The sequence below is a fragment of the Dermacentor albipictus genome, chromosome 6 (assembly GCF_038994185.2).
Source record: "Dermacentor albipictus isolate Rhodes 1998 colony chromosome 6, USDA_Dalb.pri_finalv2, whole genome shotgun sequence".
NCBI classification, from domain to species: domain Eukaryota; kingdom Metazoa; phylum Arthropoda; class Arachnida; order Ixodida; family Ixodidae; genus Dermacentor; species Dermacentor albipictus.
In genome coordinates, this window is record NC_091826.1 from 91,272,656 (window position 1) to 91,298,121 (window position 25,466).

A 25,466-nucleotide genomic window follows, 5' to 3' on the forward strand; every position below is an offset into this window, starting at 1 on the left:
GGAACGCTAAATAGAATGGAGCAGAAATCGAAACTATAGAGTGCCTTTCCCGATGCGTCGCAGGAGAGAAATGAAACGGAGTGTCGCAGAAACGGAATCTATGCGGCTACTTTCGCGATGCGCTGCGGCAGGAACGCTAAATAGAATGCAGCAGAAATCGAAACTACGAAGTGCTTTTCGCGATGCGTCGTAGTAGAGAAAATGAAACGGAGTGTCGCAGAAACGGAATCTATGCAGCTACCTTCGCGATGCGCTGCGGCAGGAACGCTAAATAGAATGCAGCAGAAATCTAAACTATAGAGTGCCTTTCCCAATGCGTCGCAGCAGAGAAATGAAACGGAGTGTCGCAGAAACGGAATCTATGCGGCTACTTTCGCGATGCGCTGCGGCAGGAACGCTAAATAGAATGGAGCAGAAATCGAAACTATAGAGTGCCTTTCCCGATGCGTCGCAGGAGAGAAATGAAACGGAGTGTCGCAGAAACGGAATCTATGCGGCTACTTTCGCGATGCGCTGCGGCAGGAACGCTAAATAGAATGCAGCAGAAATCGAAACTACGAAGTGCTTTTCGCGATGCGTCGCAGCAGAGAAATGAAACGGAGTGTCGCAGAAACGGAATCTATGCGGCTACTTTCGCGATGCGCTGCGACAGGAACTCTAAACAATAGTGTAAAGGAAATCGAAACTATAGAGTGCATTTCGTGATGCGTCGCAGCAGAGAAATGAAACGGAATGTCGCAGAAACGGAATCTATGCGGCTACCTTCGCGATGCGCTGCGGCAGGAACGCTAAATAGAATGCAGCAGAAATCGAAACTATAGAGTGCCTTTCCCGATGCGTCGCAGCAGAGAAATGAAACGGAGTGTCGCAGAAACGGAATCTATGCGGCTACTTTCGCGATGCGCTGCGGCAGGAACGCTAAATAGAATGCAGCAGAAATCGAAACTACGAAGTGCTTTTCGCGATGCGTCGCAGCAGAGAAATGAAACGGAGTGTCGCAGAAACGGAATCTATGCGGCTACTTTCGCGATGCGCTGCGGCAGGAACGCTAAATAGAATGCAGCAGAAATCGAAACTATAAATTGCCTTTCCCGATGCGTCGCAGCAGAGAAATGAAACGGAGTGTCGCAGAAACGGAATCTATGCGGCTACTTTCGCGATGCGCTGCGGCAGGAACGCTAAATAGAATGGAGCAGAAATCGAAACTATAGAGTGCCTTTCCCGATGCGTCGCAGGAGAGAAATGAAACGGAGTGTCGCAGCAACGGAATCTATGCGGCTACTTTCGCGATGCGCTGCGGCAGGAACGCTAAATAGAATGCAGCAGAAATCGAAACTACGAAGTGCTTTTCGCGATGCGTCGTAGTAGAGAAAATGAAACGGAGTGTCGCAGAATAGGAATCTATGCAGCTACCTTCGCGATGCGCTGCGGCAGAAATGCTAAATAGAATGCAGCAGAAATCTAAACTATAGAGTGCCTTTCCCAATGCGTCGCAGGAGAGAAATGAAACGGAGTGTCGCAGAAACGGAATCTATGCGGCTACTTTCGCGATGCGCTGCGGCAGGAACGCTAAATAGAATGGAGCAGAAATCGAAACTATAGAGTGCCTTCCCGATGCGTCGCAGCAGAGAAATGAAACGGAGTGTCGCAGAAACGGAATCTATGCGGCTACTTTCGCGATGCGCTGGGACAGGAACGCTAAATAGAATGCAGCAGAAATCGAAACTATAGAGTGCCTTTCCCGATGCGTCGCAGGAGAGAAATGAAACGGAGTGTCGCAGAAACGGAATCTATGCGGCTACTGTCGCGATGCGCTGCGGCAGGAACGCTAAATAGAATGCAGCAGAAATCGAAACTATAAATTGCCTTTCCCGATGCGTCGCAGCAGAGAAATGAAACGGAGTGTCGCAGAAACGGAATCTATGCGGCTACTTTCGCGATGCGCTGCGGCAGGAACGCTAAATAGAATGGAGCAGAAATCGAAACTATAGAGTGCCTTTCCCGATGCGTCGCAGGAGAGAAATGAAACGGAGTGTCGCAGAAACGGAATCTATGCGGCTACTTTCGCGATGCGCTGCGGCAGGAACGCTAAATAGAATGCAGCAGAAATCGAAACTACGAAGTGCTTTTCGCGATGCGTCGTAGTAGAGAAAATGAAACGGAGTGTCGCAGAAACGGAATCTATGCAGCTACCTTCGCGATGCGCTGCGGCAGGAACGCTAAATAGAATGCAGCAGAAATCTAAACTATAGAGTGCCTTTCCCAATGCGTCGCAGCAGAGAAATGAAACGGAGTGTCGCAGAAACGGAATCTATGCGGCTACTTTCGCGATGCGCTGCGGCAGGAACGCTAAATAGAATGGAGCAGAAATCGAAACTATAGAGTGCCTTTCCCGATGCGTCGCAGGAGAGAAATGAAACGGAGTGTCGCAGAAACGGAATCTATGCGGCTACTTTCGCGATGCGCTGCGGCAGGAACGCTAAATAGAATGCAGCAGAAATCGAAACTATAGAGTGCCTTTCCCGATGCATCGCAGCAGAGAAATGAAACGGAGTGTCGCAGAAACGGAATCTATGAAGCTACCTTCGCGATGCGCTGCGGCAGGAACGCTAAATAGAATGCAGCAGAAATTGACACTATAGAGTGCCTTTCCCGATGCGTCGCAGCAGAGAAATGAAACGGAGTGTCGCAGAAACGGAATCTATGCGGCTACTTTCGCGATGCGCTGCGGCAGGAACGCTAAATAGAATGGAGCAGAAATCGAAACTATAGAGTGCCTTTCCCGATGCGTCGCAGCAGAGAAATGAAACGGAGTGTCGCAGAAACGGAATCTATGCGGCTACTTTCGCGATGCGCTGCGGCAGGAACGCTAAATAGAATGCAGCAGAAATCGAAACTATAAATTGCCTTTCCCGATGCGTCGCAGCAGAGAAATGAAACGGAGTGTCGCAGAAACGGAATCTATGCGGCTACTTTCGCGATGCGCTGCGACAGGAACGCTAAATAGAATGCAGCAGAAATCGAAACTACGAAGTGCTTTTCGCGATGCGTCGCAGCAGAGAAATGAAACGGAGTGTCGCAGAAACGGAATCTATGCGGCTACTTTCGCGATGCGCTGCGACAGGAACTCTAAACAAGAGTGTAAAGGAAATCGAAACTATAGAGTGCATTTCGTGATGCGTCGCAGCAGAGAAATGAAACGGAATGTCGCAGAAACGGAATCTATGCGGCTACCTTCGCGATGCGCTGCGGCAGGAACGCTAAATAGAATGCAGCAGAAATCGAAACTATAGAGTGCCTTTCCCGATGCGTCGCAGCAGAGAAATGAAACGGAGTGTCGTAGAAACGGAATCTATGCGGCTACTTTCGCGATGCGCTGCGGCAGGAACGCTAAATAGAATGCAGCAGAAATCGAAACTATAGAGTGCCTTTCCCGATGCGTCGCAGCAGAGAAATGAAACGGAGTGTCGTAGAAACGGAATCTATGCGGCTACTTTCGCGATGCGCTGCGACAGGAACGCTAAATAGAATGCAGCAGAAATCGAAACTACGAAGTGCTTTTCGCGATGCGTCGCAGCAGAGAAATGAAACGGAGTGTCGCAGAAACGGAATCTATGCGGCTACTTTCGCGATGCGCTGCGGCAGGAACGCTAAATAGAATGGAGCAGAAATCGAAACTATAGAGTGCCTTTCCCGATGCGTCGCAGGAGAGAAATGAAACGGAGTGTCGCAGAAACGGAATCTATGCGGCTACCTTCGCGATGCGCTGCGGCAGGAACGCTAAATAGAATGCAGCAGAAATCGAAACTATAGAGTGCCTTTCCCGATGCGTCGCAGCAGAGAAATGAAACGGAGTGTCGCAGAAACGGATTCTATGCGGCTACTTTCGCGATGCGCTGCGGCAGGAACGCTAAATAAATTGGAGCAGAAATCGAAACTATAGAGTGCCTTTCCCGATGCGTCGCAGCAGAGAAATGAAACGGAGTGTCGCAGAAACGGAATCTATGCGGCTACTTTCGCGATGCGCTGGGACAGGAACGCTAAATAGAATGCAGCAGAAATCGAAACTATAGAGTGCCTTTCCCGATGCGTCGCAGGAGAGAAATGAAACGGAGTGTCGCAGAAACGGAATCTATGCGGCTACTTTCGCGATGCGCTGCGGCAGGAACGCTAAATAGAATGCAGCAGAAATCGAAACTATAAATTGCCTTTCCCGATGCGTCGCAGCAGAGAAATGAAACGGAGTGTCGCAGAAACGGAATCTATTCGGCTACTTTCGCGATGCGCTGCGGCAGGAACGCTAAATAGAATGCAGCAGAAATCGAAACTACGAAGTGCTTTTCGCGATGCGTCGCAGCAGAGAAATGAAACGGAGTGTCGCAGAAACGGAATCTATGCGGCTACTTTCGCGATGCGCTGCGACAGGAACTCTAAACAAGAGTGTAAAGGAAATCGAAACTATAGAGTGCATTTCGTGATGCATCGCAGCAGAGAAATGAAACGGAGTGTCGCAGAAGTGGAATCTATGCGGCTACCTTCGCGATGCGTTGCGGCAGGAACGCTAAATAGAGTGCAGCGGAAATCGAAACTATAGAGTGCCTTTCTCGATGCGTCGCAGGAAAAAAAAATGGAACAGAGTTCCACAGAAACGCAATCTGCGGATATACTTTCGCGATGCGCTGCGGCTGGTACGCTAAAAGTCTGTTTCACATGGCGCAATTGGGGCGAAAAAAATCGTTCTGCCGCACACGTCGCAGAGCCATTTTCACTGACAGCTTTCACATGCGTTTGCGGCAGCGCGATTTCCGTCGCAGCGATGCGCAAGGTTGCCCCCTGCTCACGAAGTATCCATTCCTGCATCGTTAAATAAAAACATCGAAACTAGTCGAATATTGGAATTTTGCTATTATTCCATAATAGAATAGGTACACCATTTTTTTTTTACATTTAAAAGCATTGATACTTCACGACAGCTTGCAGATACGGTGAGTGAGGCGCTGCACAACACCACAAGTATAAGCATGCGGCGTCGGTGGGGTGGTTCCCTATAGTACATTCTAGTTTAATTGTGACTATTAATCCACGACTTTTTTGTACAAGCAGCTTCATGTACAAGCAGCTGGCGCAATTTGTAGCGATGAAGATGTTGTCGGTGGTGGCGATCAAGTGGGTACGTGCCTTATGTTGAAGCGGCGTCCTTCTCAGACCTGGATAGCATGCAGCTTCTCCTTTTAAACTAATTGTGTAAGTAGAAGAAAAGAAGAATGGTCATGAAGCTCCTAAGCCGCAAACGCTGGAGGGTACGCCCTATTAAAACATAGCCAAAGCTGGCGCGCGACACTGCTCCACAGAGCTACCAACGTGCGGTAAAACAGGAAAGCGACTATTTTGACGGCGCTTTGTTTCCTCACATACAATGCCTTTCCCACATCGCGCCGATCGCTGCGACGGCGCGCCGAAGTTTGAATCCAGTCACGGAAAGTGCACGACGTCGTGGCAGTCGCTGAGGGACAAAATTCGCTGTGTCGCTGACTGAAAATAGTGCAATGTGAAACAGAGTGCAGCGGAAATCGAAACTATAGGTGCTTTTCGCGATGCATCGCCTTAAGCAAAGCGGAGTGTTGTGCAAACAGACTACTTTCGCGACGCGCTCTGGCAGGAACGCTAAATAGAGTGCAGTGGAAATCCGAACTATAGAGTGCGTTTCCCAATGCGTCGCAGCAGAGAAATGAAACGGAGTGTTGCAGAAACGGAATCTATACGCCTATTTTCGCGATGCGCTGCGGCAGGAATGCTTAACAAAGTGCAGTGGAAATCGAAACTAGAGAGTCCCTTTCCCAATGCGTCGCAGCAGAAAAATGAAACTGATTGTCGCAGAAATGGAATCTATGCGGCTACCTTCACGATGCGATGCAGCAGGAACGCTAGAGCGCAGCAGAAATCGAAAATATAGGTGCTTTTCCCAATGCATCGCCTTAAGCACAGTGGAGTATCGTGGAAATGAAATCTATGCAGCTGCTTTGGCGATGCGCTGCGGCAGGAACGCTAAATGGAGTGTAGCGGAAATCTAAACTATAGAGTGCCTTTCCGGATGCGTCGCAACAGAGAAATGAAACACTTTGTCGCAGAAAGGGAATCGACGCGTTTACCTTCGCGATGCGCCGCAGCAGGAACGCGAAATGGAATGCAGTTGAAATCGCAATTATATGTGCTTTTCGCTATGCATCGCCGCAAGAAAACAAAACGGAGTGTCGCAAAGGTTGTGTCTATGTATCTGCCTTCGTGATGCGCTCCGGTAAGAACGCTAACCTATACACGAAATCTAGGCAGTAAACTGCCTTTTCGCGATGAATCGATTCCGATAGCAAACTATTAAACAGGTATATGAAGCAAGGATAATAGCTTTATTGAATGTATAAGCTTGTAAACATTTGCTTACCAATTCACAAGTATGGTGTCATGCACAGACAGGAAAACAAACACATCTCACTGGATGACCTGGACACTCACTGTTAAAACGCTGGCGTGATGATGAGCGATAGCAGGAGCGAGCGAATTGACATTCGTGCTGCCTATCGTTTCAACGCGAACTGTACTGTGTACTGTTGTGTCATGTACTGGAGTGTTGTGTGGTGTACTGGAATGGGTAGTGTGTCGTCCGTGCAGCAAAACAATGGGAGAACCGGGAACGCTTCTGCGATGACGCCACCAGTAGGGTGCTGCGATCGACCGGTGTCGGGATAGTTTAGTAGTGTAAGAGTCCATCAATCACTCTTGCAGTGTCACTGAAACGGAAGCTATATTTCGGCATGTGTTGCGGAAGGAACGTGAACCAGAATGACACTGAAGGCGAAACAAGTGCTCTTTCGAGATGAGCCGAGGTAAACGCGAAGCGGACTTTTGAGGAAATGGAAACTCTGTACTGTCTACGTTTTCACGATACGCTGAGGCAGGATCGCTAAACGAACTGTTGTAAAAACCGTTATAAGTGCCTACCATGATGCACTCCGGCAGGAACGCTAAACACAGAGTCGTGTACACAAACAGCTTTGAGCACCAAAAGGGGCCCTTGCGCACCCAAAGTGGCACGCTCCGCTTCCCTTCCGTTCTTGTGCTTTTCTTGAATTATTTTGTGGACCTTTTTTGCATTCTGTTCTATTCCCGGCGGCTTGTATCCCCTAAGTTTATGCGCGCAAAAATGTAAATCTCTCTAATAAATACCTCTTGGTAATGCGCAGCTGTATGAACGCTAAACGGAGTGTTTCGGAAACCGACATAATGCGTCTATCTTTCGCTGTTGTTCTGCAGCAGCAATACACAACAGACTATCGCGGAAACCGAAACTATGCGCATCTGTGGTGGACGTAACATCCAGCGAATCTTATGATGCAGGCACCACCGGCGGATAAGCTGAACGGCGAGCTCCGCGGCTACTCGGTCAGCTACCGACTGGAAGGGACACCTTTCAGCCACGAGACAGTCAACCGGAACGCCAAACAGAAAGTGTTCACCGGCCTTCAGGCGGCCTCCATGTACACCTTCTCAGTGAAGGCCTTCAACGACGTAGACTCCGGACCGGCTTCCGAGGAAGTCTCCTGCACCACCCTCAATGGAGGTGGGTCACTCAGTAGGGCATGTGCACAGCCTCCAGGTGTGAGCGACAAAACGACTAGTCAGAAAAGCACTCGTGCCGCTATATTTATTACAGGGTGGGCCTATTCACTTTTCATTTCGCACAACAAATTACACAAATCCAGAGCGAACCTAATCACCACCAAGTGAACAATCTTTGAATGTTGTGCACTGAAGGGTGCAGCCAAGGGGGGTACACCGGGCATTTAGGTCACTGCGTGGGTCAAGGTAGTTTGCTGCAAAACGAGCACTTGGCTCATTGGCAAGCCACAACTGCTAGAGAAATGAGTTATCTTTTTCACGAAAATGTTCAGTGCAGAGAGCGAGGTACCGTCGCGTTCCATCTTGACATTTGCTCAGGCTTGGAGTACTAAGTGAACATAGCCACTGATAAGAGGGAGCTGTAAAAGACATTTGCGCAACGAAAAGAAGCACTAATAATAGCTGGGAGGCATGCTCAAGGGAAGTTGCTTTAAATCGTTCAGTACCCCATATGGCACACGGGGCAAGCCCACTTCCGCACTACACACCAGAACTTTATGCCCCGTCTTATATATTTCGCGTAATGCAGTGAACGCTGTGGGTTGTGTCAGACAGACAGGAACGAGAACCAGCTGCAAGTTGCCAAAAAGGCAGCAGAGCCTGCCCATTTTGTGAGCTGCTAATCTTTTTGTCGCACTTAATAGGGCGATTAGCAAAAGACAATGTGTGAGCCACTTTGATCTAAATCTCTTTCCGGGTTGGCTAAAGCAACCATTTTTGCTGTACTTCACAGATTGGATCAGAAGTAAGAACAAGTGTTCTGGGATTTGCATAAATGCGCAGTAATTGTGCAGTTACGGCTTTTCGTGGTGTGGAAAGCAAGTATGCATTTCTCTTAGCCTGGACTTGAGGACACGGATAGAGAGACATAATTGACACCCCAGCCAAAAACAAAAACTTGGAATTCTAGAACCATATACTTTTCGTTGTACCAGCAGGTGAACGGCACTGGTGGTAAAATGAACTGTGTTCACACATGCCAGTGCTACTGCTGACCATGAGCTGTTTGCATGCACATTAATAACAACTTGCGCACATCCCCACCAGCATATGCCCCTGGCTTGTATTTGCATGAACAAAGCTGTCCGATCTCCCCTAGCAATCGCTTTCAGCAACCTTCATTGAATGCCCACATAACACCACCGCCGTACGCAAGGCCTTAGGGTTCTCAGCGATGAATGTCACACAGTGGACAGGCACACCAAGATTCTCAAGAGCAAGAAGCCAGCAGCGGCACTTTCTTCACTGCAATTTTAGGAGCGTCAGGCTTGGCTCACTGGCCCGAGCGCTCAGGCGTAGGAATATCTTGCACTGTGAGCTCAAGTTGGTGATGGTTTCATGCAAATGACTGTCCTCACGCCTCCAGCTCCTGACCCACAACTTCATTACCACTTTCAGACCCACCATTGGTACCGAGCCTGCGAGTGACTGGCATAACTTCGTCATCCGTCAGCCTCAACTGGAACACCCCGCCCAACGCGGCCTCACCTGTCATTCGTGAGTGCAAAATCGTCCATAGATTCGCTGACCTCCCTCGTGAAGCGAGGTACCAGAGAGTATTGGCTTGTCTGCAAACGTGCGTGAGAGTGACGTCCGTGAGAGCGACGTCTAGCGACGCACTGTCTCACCAGAGAACCACGCAAAACTAATACTGCAGTGACTTACACATTGTACCTAACTGCTGTGTAAAGTGTATAGCCTGTTTATTTATTTATTTGTTTGTTTATTTATTTGCTTATTTATTTATTTATTATACCCTCAAGGCCAAGGGCATCACAGAGGAGAGTGGGTAATATAGGTTACAAAGACAATCAATACAATACAGTGAATTCCGTTGGAACATATTTTCAACATTCTCCAAAATAAACAAAGGGTGTTTGTGCATCGCGAAATAGTTGATTATAAATGGTTGATTATAGCTAACGTGCCGTACTTTTATGATTTTTCTTCAACGATAACACGGACGCGACAAAGGCAAAATTTACAATGCATTGTAGTCTGACAAATCGTCACAAGATGTCACCACCAGCTCTGCTGCTGCTGCCATCCACTGCTCCGTTAATCCGGTAATCTGTGAACGGTGACAACATGAGAGAGCTTTAGTGTGTCCGGTATTCCGGTAAACACAAGCGGTTTGGGCGTTTTTACCAGATCAGTAGAGGCGCAAACGTTAACGACCTGCTAGATGCAGCCACCTGGTGGCACCAAGCTAAACCACAAAAACACAGAGATAATATTGCAGTAGCCAAGTGTACTCTACATCGCTGCCGGTGTAAATTTTTGGCGCTGGCGCGCAATCGTGTTTCCACTTTTTTCTACATTTAAAACAAACAAAAGTAATATATAAATAAAGAAATTCCGCAGAGCCTATCTCATTGATCACTGTTCCCGTTAATACGTTTACCATTCAATCAGTGTGACCACACATCGTATTCACACCGCCATAACTTCATGCACGAGCCGTATACTGCAGCTGGGCTCCTCACTCGCAAGTCTTCCATGCAGCGCCATCTAGCGGCACGCCTGCAAAGTCCGCACGAAGTCCCCCTCATTTTGCATGGCTTCCGAGATGCGTTGAGCACCGGTGCTTGCTAACGTTTGAGAGGGAATCCTTCGCTGCCAGCGGCATTGGTATCTAAAGCGACGGGCTGCTTCGCTTGACGAAACTGTGTTACGGGGGCATAATTTCGCTGAGCACCAAGAAATCGCGAGATTCTTTTTTTTTCATTGAAGAACGACAGAGATCGATAGACGCAAAGTGGCTCGAGTAGGCACTATTCACATTAAAAAATGTAAGCAAGTACAAGCTGGCAGCTGCCTGCCGAAGGGGCGCAGTGACGGAAAGGGAGGTGCGTTCCGGAGGGCACAAGAAACGAATATTAGAGAATTCCCGCGCACAGTTCGCAGGCTTAAGCCCGTAGCGCGGCCGCGATCCGATGATTGCTGCGGTACTTCGCAGAGTACCTGGTGCAGTACGGCACGGACGAGGAGGACAAGGCGGACCTGCACATTCCGGGCAACAAGGACACCGTGACGCTGCGGGACCTGCGCGCGGGAACACGCTACAACTTCCGGCTGGCCGCGTACAACATGTACGGCCGAGGGGACTTCTCGCACAACCTGCCCGCCGTCACCCACCTGTCGGGTGAGTGCGCCCGGCCCAGTGTGCCCTGCCGTCCTCTGATTCGAACCCGGTGGTCGTAACCCCGATGTGCGCGCACGGGCTTCGGCTCGAATCCGCAGTTATATTTGGCGCCGACGAGGGGACAAGCGCCAGAAAAGGAAAGAGTGACCTTTTAACAAGAGTTTATGCCCTTCGTGCCACGAAGTGCGATGGTTCGGTTGATAAATGCATTGCGTGGCTTTGTTCCGAAGTGCTCGAGACCCCATTGAAAGAGAGTCAAGGTTAAAGGTGATGCTATGTGCATTTTCTACTTATTCCTTATGGTATGGTATGATGAACTTTATTAATGTCCTGAAGATCAACCCTTAGGTTGACGCAGGCGGCTCCCACGTCGGGACAGTAAGGTTTAACCTTACCGCCGTATCATGGGCCTTCTGGACGGCCTGTACTTGATCGGAAAGAACTCCACTGTGTAGGACTCGCTGCCACCAGTCTCTCTCCTTGTCACAGTCTGTGAAAGTCACAGGACACTGCCAAAGCATGTGATCCAGAGTAATGATGCCATTACACTTCTCGCAATTGATTGGTATCTCTCTTTCAGGATATATCTTGTTAATAAAGTTTGGACTTGGATAAGTTCTTGTTTGCAGCAATCTCAGAGTCACCGCTTGAGCTCTATTGAGCTTAGCGTGTGGCACTGGGAATTCCCTTCTGTTCATGTAGTAATGCCTTGTGATTTCATTATATGTAAGTAATTGGTCCCTGTTCTCCACCTGTATATTATTAAGGTCCTGGTCGCGTAGTGCACGGATAGTAAGCCCTCGTGCAGCTGCGTTAGCCATCTCGTTTAAATTCTTCCGAGATGGATCGACAGACCCCATGTGCGCAGGAAACCAGCGGATTTCGATCTCTTGGCTGTCCAACTCACCGATCAGCTGGGCAGCCCTTTTGGTTACAAAGCCATTGGTAAAGTGTCTAATAGCCATCTTAGAATCGCTGTAAATCTTCGTCCACTTATTATTCCTTATAGTTAGATTATATATCGCCCTATTGTAGTCAGATACGTAGCGTTTTCGTGTACGATCGAATAATTGGATCATCGGCTCGCGCCACATGAAATAGTTTATTATTTACTGTAGGCATTACAATGAAAAATAAAAACTTTCTTATTTCACCGTTGCTAGAACGCTGCACGTGGAGCATCCTGTAGTTTTGCTGGTAGTGCCTTCAGTAAAGTGGTTGTGTGTAGCAATTCGCAGCGAATTAAGTGTTATCGTTACAGTGAACTGAAATGGAGCCACAGTAAGTACCCAGGTGGTTCAATTTGCTCGCAGCTCAAATTATGTGTTACTTTCTTGCCCCTTGGCGCCCACCAGAAATGGCAAATAACAAATGACGTACAGAAATGTGTACGCCGTGACTGAAGGAGTTAAATGAGTTATTGCGACGCAAGTGGGCCCTTTTACAAGCAGCCCCTAGGCGAAGAAAATGAGTAAACGAAGGCATCCACAACGACGATCGGAATTTGTCACTTCAATTGAAAAAGCAAACGTTTGACCTTAGTCGCTTCCTGCTCGAATTTCTCCGCTCTAAGACTGGAGCCGCAAAGTTGCAGAACCAGTCAGCGGCGCACGAACAGAACGTCGGAATACGCGGACACTTATTTTACGCGGCGGCGGCTGTGCGGGCAGATGAGAACGGCACCAATCACGACTCTGTGTCGGTGTGGTGACGGCTTGAACATCGGTCGCGGAACGTATAAGCCCCACGCAAGCGATCTTGGGCGCGACGGCGACAAGCGACGCGAGGGATATGGCTGTCGCGTTCGCTCGTCGCCTACAAGTCGTACCCCACGCGAGCAATGAATTCGAGCGACGTCTCCCCAGTGTGGCCGGTATGAGGGCAGCAATATAGGCGCCGAAACTGGCCTGACGCGTGCTTTATTAAATTAAGTTGACGTGTTTTACTGTAGAAAGCATCATAAAATAATTGTGAAGGTTTTCCAGTAGGTTCTTACCCTTGCACAATAAAAATTCAATCGTTTGCTCGTTCCGTGCCACAATCGGTAGTACTTGAGTGATGTACACCCGGTTCCGGCTTCGCGCTATTGGCTAGTCGCTCATATCACTTCCGAGCGAGGAATTCTAGATTTGCAGAACCGAGCGATCGCGCGACAAGGCCGAGCGATCTGTTCAAGCGACGACCCGATCCGTCGCTCACAAAATCGCGCCCATTGGGTTTAGCCTTTAATCGCCATTGGAGGTCCGTCGCGCGACGAATAATAGCTTGCGCGAATGCCGCGTAATTATTCGACATTTCTTTAAAACGTCCAACGCCTGCATTTGTGGCTCGCTTTGGAGTCAAATGCATGCGAAGCCAATCCTTTGTGCGCGTGACTCGACGTATAACGCTTCTCTCTCTCTCCCCTCCCCTCTCCCATCGCAGACGGCCGGTCGCTGCAGGTGACGACAGAGAGTGAAGTGCCCTTCTACTACCGCACCTACTTCGTGGTGCCCGTGGCTGCCTCGTTCACCGTTATCATCACAGCCGTAGTCATCGCCTGGGCCTGCCTCAAGAGGGCGACCATCATACAGAAGAGTAAGCGCCCTTGCTTCCCCGAAAGTGCGTAACGTACACCCAGGGTAAACCTCGGCACTCTCACGCTTCAAGCGAGAGTGCCGAGCCTTTTCACAGCAAGGAAAGCGGGACGAGTTCTCCCTAGACACAGGTTCGGAGACACGCACGACCTCTGACCCCTCGCGGTCACGCTGTGCAAGTACCGGCTAAGCGAGGGAGATCCCGATTTAAGTTCTTGTATTACTTGTATTACTTTGACGTTAGCTCATGTTCGGCACGACGGTGAGGTGGGAACAGTCGAGTCACTTATGTGGCAAGGACGGGACAATTAAGGGCCTCATATGGTTTGAGTTCCGTGTTTCTGGGCGACATTAGCCGGAATTTCTCGCCCCCCAGAAATCAAAGCTCCAGCGTTTGGCGAGTCTAGAGGCAGAGTTATAACGCTTCGGTGGACGGCCTTCACGCCTCTCTTGGGAATTGTCATTTGATGCTAACGGTTATAAAACTAGCCTGATTATTAGAGTAACTCGTACAGTGCATACCTCTATAGTTAAGTAAATATAGTATAAAATGCCCTCTGGTGAAATGCAATCCCGAAAAATATAGCTCAGTTATCTCGTGCCCAAACTTTAGGGAACCTCTAGCGCGTCATCTGAAACATCCTGTATACCCTAATTCTAAGCGGTGGTACTCGCACGCTAGAAAGCGTCTTATGAGATTTGAAAGTCGTGCTAGCGATCGAACAACCCGAAACAGGTAAATAATAGCGAATGCCTCTACAGCGCTCATGACCAACTATCTCGGGCTGTTAGTCGGCGCTCGTCCGGTTTAGTTCCATCGCGTCCACATATTCGCGGAACTGCATCGCTATGTAAACTGTCGGTAGGAGCCAGACAGTCTTTACGTGCGAAAATTTATTCTGCAAGACAGCCTTAGTATCTATTCAAACTGTGGTGTCACATGCAACGAACGGCGCATAAGCATTTGTGGCCCATGACAGTAAATTCAGAGTTGCGCGTAAGTGGACTGCTCCCGGGGATAACGCGCGAGGCCACCCATGACGTCATTTCCGGCGAGCCTCCACTCTTTCCCCCCGCTAGAGCAGCAAGGTCGTTCGCGCCGAGGCTTGGAGCTTCTCCCTTCCCGGCCACTGAGGAGTGCTAGCAACGCGGAAGCACTCACCGCTCCCTCGGGGAAGGGGAGGCAGCGTGGCCGCGCCGCATTAACGAACGCGTGACGTGGTCGTCACGTGGTGCGATCCCCTTGCAGCGGGGAGGTGCAGTTCTCCCTCCACTGAATGCGCGTTCATCAGTCAGGATGGAGCCAGTTGCTGCCCCACCGCATGCCTCTGGAATACAGAGCGCATTCCTCTGGCTCACCCCACACCGGTAAACTGTCGCTCCGTGTATTTCGAAGTGATGCTCGAGCGACGCGTCGATTACTGAAGGCGTATCTGCTGCCGCTATTCCCGTATTCCTGTTAGCTAGCGTCAGATGCTAAAAGATAGGACTGGCATGCTCTTTCCGAGTTTGAAATATGTGGACGGACATGCATTGGTACTCGTGAACACGATAGGCGCTAATCAAAATCTAATACAACTGAAGTTGACTTGTTACGACTTAAGCGTCCCACTTATCCCTGTTCAGCTTATGGCCGGAGCAACGGATTGCACCCCATAAGAAGTAAAAAGGATGCTACGGGTGTCTAAACCTTACGGAGCACCCTTTGAACACCAACGTGCGACAAGCATCGAACACGGGTGATTCTGCCGAAAAGCTGTATCACGCTACGTTTGACGTGGTGCAATTCCCGTTTCAGCGAACAGTAAACTGCACTTTACTCGGCGAAAGACAAACCAAGCAGATGCGCCAAACCCGAAACTTTAGAAAAGTAAGCGCTGAAAGGCCTGTTTTATTAAAGTAATTGTGCTCTTGATGACGTATGTTTGTTGCACTTCGCATATCTGAGTATCATCTGTTTTATCACTGCGTAATTCTATAGAAAACAAGGCCACCAGCTGTCACCTGTAAGGTTAGTAAACACGGTAGTGATGCCCTGCTCGGTAAGAAACCCAGCAGCCATTGTCAGAAAAGCCCGGGTGGCGGGTTCTTAAATAAAGCTTCGTTTTAGAAAAAATAAAAAGACACATCAGAGCGAGGTTACTTTTCTTGATAGTTTCGGTATCCACCGTTGTACTGTATTGGCTCTGTTTGGCTTGCGTGCCATTCCGACTGGCGCGAGAGAGCAAAAGATGGCGAAGTTCCACAGCGAACGAATAGAATCCCCGACAACACCGTCCACGCGGCGCGCCTCGGGCACAACATATGCGGTTCTGGTTCGTGCAGAACCAAGCGATGTGGCGCAAACATGTTCAACTGGCGCAACCTGGCTGCTACATTCCCAGTCTTCTGTAACTTCCTTGATTTTGCGTCGTAGTGAAAACGACGAAGCGAAATGTAAAGACCGACCAATCCGTTTCTAAGTGCGCTGTGCGCAAGCACTTTGCATACGATGCAAAAGCTCGACGGTTGCAGCCACAGGCACCTAGATTTGCATCTTTCGTCGATACGCGCGTGCCCACGTAGAATTGCAGTGTTCGCGGACCAGCGCACACGTGGGCCACACTGTGACTCACGCCTCGACTCGTTTGTGTGCATTTCCAGACGCATACCTGAAAGTGTACGGTTCTTCCGAATACTATGGCGACTGTAAGCTACCTCCAGGTAAGGACGAATGAGCGCCACTAACTGCCTGTCGCCACGACGCACGCGCTTCGCGGAGGCCCTGAAAAAACTCCTCTCGGCCGCTTTCTTGCGCCCGCCTTCTCTACACTAACCGCTCCCGCCCGAAGCTTGAACTACAGCTCGGCGGCTTCACGCTGAAGAATGCTTCTACTCACCGCTTACTAACACGCATCTTCCCGTAGTCTTTCCTGCTTTCTGCACATACTTTTTACCAGCTGAGTGCCGTATCCTTCGCGATACATGCATTTCCATGTCTCTTCTCCTGCTTCAACAATTTTTAGTCTAAATTCCTGTGAATCGTTGCTCAGTGTTGCCGATACCAGTTCTAGGCTATAAAAAACATTAACTTCAGCCTATGGACTATAAATGCGGCAAGCGCATTTTCTGCAAAGTGCCTGGCAGAAATCACGTTGCCAGCAATCTATTTCTCTATCTCAACAAACGTTGCGATGTGGCTTTGTTGGTATGCCACTTAAGAATGCCAGTGAAGCGTGAACAACACGGGCACAGAAATGGTACGTGATAACGCGGACCCCGTACGTTCATGTAAGCTTCTCGTGTCGCCGTCTTCGTTCGCGCTACGCTTGCCTTCCGCTGGCCATGCTGTCGCAGGCGAGGTGTTTAATTCGACGTAACAATATTCTGTACTTGAGAAATAGCCCACGCTATCTACAGGCGCCCACATACCATATAATTTCGTATAAGCAAGACAGAGGGGCTCTAACTGCGCAACAGAACAACAGCGGGTGCTCACACGATTCTAGAAGACAAAAAAAATTATTTGTATTGGTGACAGCGATGCCGCGTGTATTTTTTGCAACAGAACGCACTGCGCACTTAGGGTATCTAGCTTGTACCACTCGCCCAGACGCAAGGCATAGCCAGATGCTTAACGCCTAAGATGACCGAAACCTCTGACACTTAGCGCGCGCCTATACCTTCTGAACTTGCACGAGTTTTCTTCTCAAATGTAGCGCTTGTTTTCCACGCTAGCGTACTCTTTGTTCTGTCTCGACTTTCATTCCTTCGCACTAACGCTTCAAGAATGCAAAACGGTGGCGCTGTTCTGTGCCGTTGAAGCAACCGCCACTACCACGCATCTTGTTCCGAGGTTAGACATTTGCTGAAATTAACGAAGCCGCGGCGGCTGGCAACATTAGATGCACCCAATAAGTGCGACGGCACGCACGCGCCGTACTCGCGTGCTTGACTCTCGAGCGCAGCGTGAACACACGCACGGTGTTGGTCGTATCCGCGCTGTGCTGTGACAGCGGCCTTCACCACCGTACTCCTTGGCGCAGGCACCCCTCTGGTGAGCCAGTACGCCCGCGGTTCGTACGCGCCCACCATGGAGCACGGTCGCAACAGCCAGAACACGGAGGAGGCCTACGACATCCCTTGGGACGGACCGCCCACACGCACTGGAATGGTGAGCAGTCCTGCATATCTACACAATGGGTCGCCGCGAGGCACATCAGGCGCTGTTGCTGCAGCGTACGCGCTAAGCCACGCCGACATCCATGTGCAGCCACGGCCGGGCTAAAGGCGGGGAAGCGCGCTCTCACCTCCCCCTCCCCCCCCCCCCCGGCTTACACGCGTTTGATCACTGGAACTGCAACATTGCGCGTGCGGGAATACAGTACGCGCCATCCTTCTTGGTTCACGCTCGCATGCTTTTTACCTCGCACCCACAGCATACGGCGCGCGGTACGCGATCTCATGTTATAGAACTGCGACTTGTTATGCAACATCACGACGCCGCCGAAAATTCGCTTGGATACGGATTATACGGGCATGTACACCTGCAAGCAAAGACCGTGAGAAAAAACGTACAAACACAAGTCAGCGGTGCGCTCATATAAACGTTGATTATAGTTGTGTATCCTTGTTTTTTTTCCGACACATTAGGAAATCAATATCGCATTGCGTTTGGAACGCAGCATAAGCTACACAAGCAGTGCCGGATTCAAAAAACACCCCTGTGTACACGATTCGAGACGCGACTTCAGTACGGCCGCAAGTTGACGTTCGGGAGAAAGGAAAGTGGTGCAGCCAAAGTTCTCGCATACACGGGGTACAGACGACCGCAAAAGTTTTTCGAGCAAGGAATTCGCGGAGAAGCTAAACTTACTCGCTACTTGGTCGATGTGCCGGGAACTTGTGTCGGCATCACAGTGGCAGAAAAAGCGTGGTGATGGTTAACTTGGTCGTAGGAAGAAATATGACCTCCACCTTTAAAACCAAACGCGGATGCATTGGGCGCGAAGTAACATTCTTCTAAGAGCGTTACCTCTTACTCATCACGTTTCTCGATTTCTTGGGGTCTGCTAGCACCTCCATTCGGTGTGAAATTTTCAGTCCGAGGAATTCAAGATGGCAGGCCCAATAGTAAATAGAATAGCAACCCAATTGATGATTGATTGGTGACGTCATTAGTATACCGAATTGGTGATTCAGTAGCAACGTCACTGACATATCCAAGACGACCGCCAATTGACGACGTCACCAATAAATCCAAGATGGCAGCCCCCATAGTAAACAATAGCAACCCAATTGGTGACGCCATAATCGAAGATGGCGGCCGAATTCTGGTGCTTATGATAACGTTGTAATCCAATATGGCGTATAGAAGTGAGTCCACGTGATTATCACGTCATAATCAAAGATGGCGGTATAGTTAAGCAATCTCAAATCCAAGATGGCGGCCAAATTTGGGTGCCAACGATGTCATAATCTAATATGGCGGCTAGAATTGAAACCGCGTGATTATAACGTCATAGTAAAAGATTGTAGCATAGTTTCGGAATCTGAAATCGAAGATGGCGGCCAAATTCGGGTGCTAATGATGACGTAACAGTCCAATATGACGGATAGAGATGGAACCTCGTGATTATAGCGTTATGGGACAAAATGGCGCCATCGTTTCGGTTTCGGTTCCCCAAATTCAAGATGGCGGCTCTCGGTGTGACGTCATAGACGAGATGGCGGCCACTAAAGCTGTGCCCGGTGACACTGCCTTAACTTTTTCGTTACCGCGAGAAAACGATTGTTTTATAGGTCTCGGGAAAAAATGATTTACCACTGCAAATAATATTCGAGCGCACATTGCAGCGCAGCATATTGTGCATAATGAAATCCTCTTCCCAGAAACATGCGTTGCCAAAGAAAAAAAACTTAGTAGGTAAACCCTGAAAATTCTAGAAATCGCCAGGAAACCTAAACTCTTGGAAACTAGTTGGAAATGCTAGGTACACATGCTGTACATGCGGCAGATCTTCAGAAAAACACTTGGTTGGAATAAAATGACTCGAACACCAACCCAATGCTCACTAGTGAACGGCTGGCGCCATTTTCGGTTGTCACCGCCAAGCACTGTTGGACGCCAAAGCCGGCAATTTAACTTAATACTAGAGTTGCTGGAAGTGATTTGATTACAAAATTTTGATGCTACTGCAGCGTAGTCGTGAGCGGCATGATTTTTTTCTCAAGCGCGGTAGAAGGTGACAGCCAGGCCTCTTTTCGCTACAATGTACGCACATTAGTTCGCAAAAAGTCCGTCATCACAACGTCGCCAGAGCGCGAACATTTAAACTGCTTCTGACGCTCGCTCGCTTTACCTCACATCTACAGCGGTCGGCGCGCAGTACTTAAGAGGAAGCCTTAGCTCGGGCCAAACTCCGACGCGGCCTATTCAAATACATGTAAAACGCAAAAACGTTTTCATGAGATAACTCCTGGACCGATTTTGATGAAAGTTGTTGCATTTGAAAGAGAAAGTTAAATTCTAGTGACTGTTGGAAGCGGAATTTCGATTTAGGGCATGAATTTTCTTAAAACGATTTTCAAATATTTGACCATTTGAAAAAAATAGAAGCACGAAGTTTACAAATTCATAGCTCTGCATCAAGAATTGATATCGCAGTTTTGTACCCGGCATCCATTAGATCATTCAAAGCGGACAAATTCAATGTGTCATTTTACATCTTACGTGAATTTGTTACGTTGGTTACAACGGTTTTGCAAAAGTTGTATTTCCCTATGATGAACTTTTTTTATATTCATGTGTAACATATCAATTTTGTCCGCTTTAGATGTACTATTAGATGCGATTCACATAATTGTATTATCCTATTTAGTGGTTGAGTTACAGAGTTGTAAACTTGATAGTTTCGTTTTTTGAAAATTTTTGATTTTTACCAATTTTTAATAAAAAATTGACGACCTAATCAAAAATTCGAAACCAACAGTCACTAGATTTTAAGTTTGTCCTTTAAATGCAACAAACCTCGTCAAATTTGGTGCACTGGTTGCCGAGAAAAACGAATTCTCCTTTTACATGTATTTAGATAGGAGCACTCGAGCTAAAGCTTCCTCTTAATATAATTTTGTCGGACGTCGACTCGATACGAAACATCACGGCGACGTCGGAAATTCGCCTGGAGTGTCCTTGTATTTATTAAAGTACGAGTACATGGCAGTAACGTGCCACCCAGCAAGATATTAAAGAAAAACGAGTGGCACTTGTGCGAAATTTACATACGCCTAAAGTGCTTGCAGAAGCGCCGCTAGGCCATTGATATGAAATGCCCGTGATATACAGTAAAAATTTTCAGGTGACGATTCAACCGCGCTATACGTTTCCTTGTTCAGTAAAAACTGAGAAGCTTTGGGTAATACCACATGTGCCTCTGTCTCCAAGTGATAAAGGCCCACTCCTGCATTACCAGCGTTGACGCGCGGCCGTATTGATAAGACGTACTCAGCGCTTGTGTTTGTGTCGACTTGTTTGCCCCCATCGCTTTAAGAATCCTGCGTTACCTTTGCCCTTCTCCGCATGCAGATCAATGACGGCATCGGCAGTTACGCTAGGCTCAAGACGCAGGGAAAGCGCAACATCGTGTAACCGCTCTGGGACCTCACCTATAGCAGCTATCGAAGCCGGCTGCGCACAGACCCGGCTTCCCTGGAGCACAGCATCAAGTGACCACAGCGACTGATTATTCAGCACGTATCGATTTCGTACAGGCTTTGTCAAAAGCACACGGGCTACGATGCCTGCTAACGTTAGGCTGACTGCAGCCTCTTTAAGGGAGTGCTTGTGCCATGCCATAAGTTCCGACTCCCTGGGGAATCAAAGGAACTGTCGTCCTCAGCATCCAGAGGAGGTATGCAGTGTCAATAGCATCACGGAAATTGCAGCATGCGGTCGAACGGCATATATATGGTTAAGACGCGGAGGAGCCTTATATTTTTGACAAGGCCTGTACACACTGTACATGGAAGTACCTGGATTGTCTGTGAAGCGCGAATGTTCTTTATTTCTTCTGTTTGCTTTTTTTTCTGTGTATTTATTTCGTTTTTGTTTTTTTCTTAGTCGCTCGTACCTGTGTTCCGTTTGTAAGATATTGCCGGAACGTCTGACCGACTATAATATATAAGTGTTCTTCGGGTCTAACTGTCGTCAAAGCAGACGACTTGGAGGAGTTCGCGCGCATCCTCTGTTATCGCACGTTTTCTGGTCAGCCGCATATCCTTACACCTTAGTATTCAAAGTTTTGTGATAGCTTTCCCGCGCAATCCAGGTCCGCCCTGTACCACGAAATTTCACGTTAGTGTTCTATCGGCCTGAAAAGTACCAAGGTAAGTATTTAAGCAAACCCGGAGAAAATGGGAATGCAGGGTTGTGTCATAGCCTCCGAGATCCAAAGCGCATGCGTTGGTGTGTCAGGGATCTCGGAGGCCATGGCTGTGCCTTTGCTGGAAGCCAAGGCGTGCGCAAGATAGCGCACCATGTCGTCAGGTGCTATCGCAACGTCTTGCAGGTATTCTCCGTTTAGCGGGGTTCTAGCGACTACCGTCAAGCAATATTTCCTCTTTTTCCTATTTTTAGTCGCCAACACTGCTTTTAGAGCAACGATGCCTCCGCGAGTTCAGGGTACCAGTCAATGAGAACTTTGTGAACACTTACTGTTTGGATTTACTATACTCGCCAGCGTAGCTGGTCTACGTCTGGTAGAAGCAAATGCTGGCTCGTTTTCGAGGTACAGCTGAAACGTGCGTGTTTCAGGCCTAACATAACACGGAATAAAACAAGTATAGGGCTCAGCAGCCTTCAGATTTCACGGGTGCATTTCCCAAGTCAAGAGCGCAGCGGAACTGAGCGAGTCGTGTTGCAACGACGTGTGTGTTGTGTGTTGAAAAACCAACCCCAATCATGCTAACTAACATTACGATAGTCATACACAGTCACACATTCACACTAAATGAGAAAACCTTAGCACATATGCTTCATGAGCAGCTAAGTGACATTTGTGGCATGTGTTTGTGAGTCTATTGATCGCGGATGGTAGGGTATGCGTGGCTCAGCGACTGAGCATTTTGAGTGTAACTTGCATGGAATGTGCGAACGCATTTCCTAATTTTTGCGTACTGGAGAAACGCGCGAAAATAAGTTTTAGTACTATTAGTCGCAAAACACCTGTGCTTTCTTAGCAGTCCTAACAATTGTACGCTTACCTATTCTATTGATAACCATCGTGGTCTAGGGAACGGCGGCAGAACATGTGTGCTGAGTGATAAAATGGGAATGTGTCATAGCGTCATTATATGAAAATTTTACAGGGCTTATTAAAAACCATGTAATACCTAAATCGAACATGATTACAACAGTCGCCAAGCACGGTGTTACGGGCGCCTCGTATCGATGGGGGGTGGCTTACAAAAAACGTTCGCGGCTGATATCTACATTCACTTAAAGAGCCCTAGATAAATGCGATAAATCTGGCCAGAAATCTCCAGTGAGATCTTCATTGCCCGCTATGCTTTCTTTTGGGCCTGTAACGCCAATGAATAGTGAATGGCGGATTTTTGATAATTGATAAACGAGAATATCAATATCTGGATTATTAATGAGGCTTACGGGGTTTTCTTAAACGGAAATTGTCGTGTCTGAAGGATTTTCTACACAGGATGCACAGTTGCGAAAGCAGTGTACAGAGCTTGAAACTAAATAGTAACGCACCTCAGTGTTATTGTTGACGGTTTTGAGGTCCGTACGTGCAGTGCGATATGACCGGACGACAAGAGCATGCTATTCGTATGTTTACTATTAACGTTCCTAACCATGCAGCTTTGCTTTAGCCTATCTACTTAGCATTCTAGGTGTACAGCAGTATTTGTCATACGCACGTGTCTACGATATCTGAGCAGTGAATCGTAGCTGCAGCTCAATTTTAAGCGACATATTTCGTGTCAAGTTATGTGTCTAAGATACAGCAAACCAGCATGTACATACCGCGTTGTGTGTTTTGGTCACAAACCCCCGCGCTAAAGCTGTCAGCGTGATTAGCGCGACCAGACTGAACATTGCCATCTAATTACGTCCACTGATATACGCATTCATAGACATACTTGAAGAATTTCATTGGCATGCTCCGAACGTAATACCTTCTTTTTTTCTTCCACTGTTGTTGTATTCGCCCGCTTCGCCATTTGCGTAGTTGCGAAGTCTCGTAAGCTCCACAGATTGAAGCGTGCTGCTCCGTATTCACGCAGTTTGTAAGAACCTGCCATTTACTTTGAAAAAACATTGAAATTACCTTCCTTCTGCTCATTGAGCATGCCTTTGGCAGCATGTTTTCTGAAAATGCCGCGTGAACAGAAATTACCGGCATCCTTATTTTATCGCAGCCTCGAAACGACAGCCGGGTAATATCGTGATCCAGAAATGTTCGGCAAACCAATTGTCTTTTCATCGGGAACAGCGGCGACCACGAATAACATACAATTGAAGTAGTTGTTGCTATGAACAGCCAAGCGTAACGTATCAAATCGATAAAGCGTTGCTAAACATTTCGAGGCGCAAAAAAAAAAAAAACAACTTTGTTCCTAACATAATCGTCGGGCAAACTGGCATCTTCGCCATCATGGCTAGACAAACAGCCGTTTTTTACGAGCCGCTCAATCATGCAGTTTACTTTGTGTATAATAGTACCGAGCTGCCATGTCCGCTTGCTTTTAAACGACGACACAAAAGTGATGTGTGTGATCTTGCGCGACATCTTCGAGGGTAAGCTTACACCGAGCTACTTTAGCAGCATGCAATTTTGGATGGAATTTTTGTCAGTCACTGAATCTCGCGCATTTCGATGTCTGTGACGTGTTTGTGCAGCGAGTATACTACGGTACTCGATGGTGAGCGCCCAAATGTGGCGTACTTTTGTTGTTAAGTGTGTACATACTATATGTATTTTGTTACAGTTTTTGTTGTTTGTGAACATGTGCCCGAAGGACAATAAAGGAAATGTTCCCCTCTATAGACAGCACTCTCGCGTTTTCACTTGCTTACGCAATGTCGATCGCGTACGAGACCAATGCGAATGATTACATAAAAGGTCAAAAAATAAATATTGGAAATGGTCTCGTTGATTGCATGCTGGCCTTAACTGACGAGCGGCGTACAGGTACAGCCGTGCAGTAGTAGCACATACACGTTTGTCCTGAGTGAATCAACGTATACAGGGATACTGTGGCGCAGTCATGATGAAACAATATTTTTGAAGGCGAGAGCTATAGACTGCCCTATGCTGAGGTTACATATGATGCGAACACATAATGAAGCCAAGGAAAGCACAGGGGTAGATGGTTTGTTTTAATGGAAATGTAGAAAAGGTAAAGGTAAGGAGAAATGAAAATAGACGAAAAAAGCTTGCCGCAGGTTGGAGAAATCGCACGGCCATCCGCGCATTGATCTAAGGCAACATTTATTTCAAGCACATCCATGGGTGTTTGTTTATTTGCTTTCATACTTACTCACTGATGGATGGATATGGATGGTGCCGCCACCAGATGCCGCCTTCTAAATTGCCTTCTGGTGAGGGCTGCATGAGATGGGAGTAAGTGGCTCCACTTGCGGTGCGTGTTCGCATTTGCTGAGCTGTCTGATTTAGACGCGCTCTTACCGCACTTGCTGAGCGGCACGTTCAAAGGTGTATCGGTCCAGGGCGGCACTGCGTCGTCATTACCAACAGCCAGCGAAAGGGGAAGCTGCTCGCGGAGACGCAAGAAGCTTGTGGCTTGTGTGCAGTACATTAGCTGCACAAGTTTCCTGCGGCGCCTGAGAAACGGCACCATAGGGCAGTGGCTATTGAACAGAAAATACTTCGCGCCCAACAAGCTTGCTCGGGTGGGTATTCCTTTTGTTGCCGTGAACTGCGCGATGGCGCTCGTCTTGCATTCACGTGCTGCGGGCCTGCGATAACAGCTGCTGCCGTTTACGGCCGTTCGGCGTCCTTATTTTCACTGCGTGCGGCGCGCAAAACACAGAAAATAGCCTTATTGTACCCATA

The 25,466-nt window shown here is 48.3% G+C and overlaps 1 protein-coding gene across 1 annotated transcript in view; it reads left to right on the forward strand.

Annotated features, from left to right (window-relative positions):
* LOC135897685 (cell adhesion molecule Dscam1-like) overlaps positions 1-24,434 on the forward strand; it is a 153,070-nt gene extending 128,636 nt beyond the window's left edge. The window contains exons 16-22 of the mRNA XM_070541020.1: positions 7,393-7,615; positions 9,073-9,171; positions 10,634-10,819; positions 13,244-13,396; positions 16,039-16,098; positions 17,421-17,548; positions 20,960-24,434. Coding sequence (XP_070397121.1) covers positions 7,393-7,615; positions 9,073-9,171; positions 10,634-10,819; positions 13,244-13,396; positions 16,039-16,098; positions 17,421-17,548; positions 20,960-21,022 — 912 coding nt within the window. The 3' untranslated portion in view covers positions 21,023-24,434. The remainder of the gene's footprint in view (positions 1-7,392; positions 7,616-9,072; positions 9,172-10,633; positions 10,820-13,243; positions 13,397-16,038; positions 16,099-17,420; positions 17,549-20,959) is intronic.
* The last annotated feature ends 1,032 nt before the right edge of the window (positions 24,435-25,466 follow it).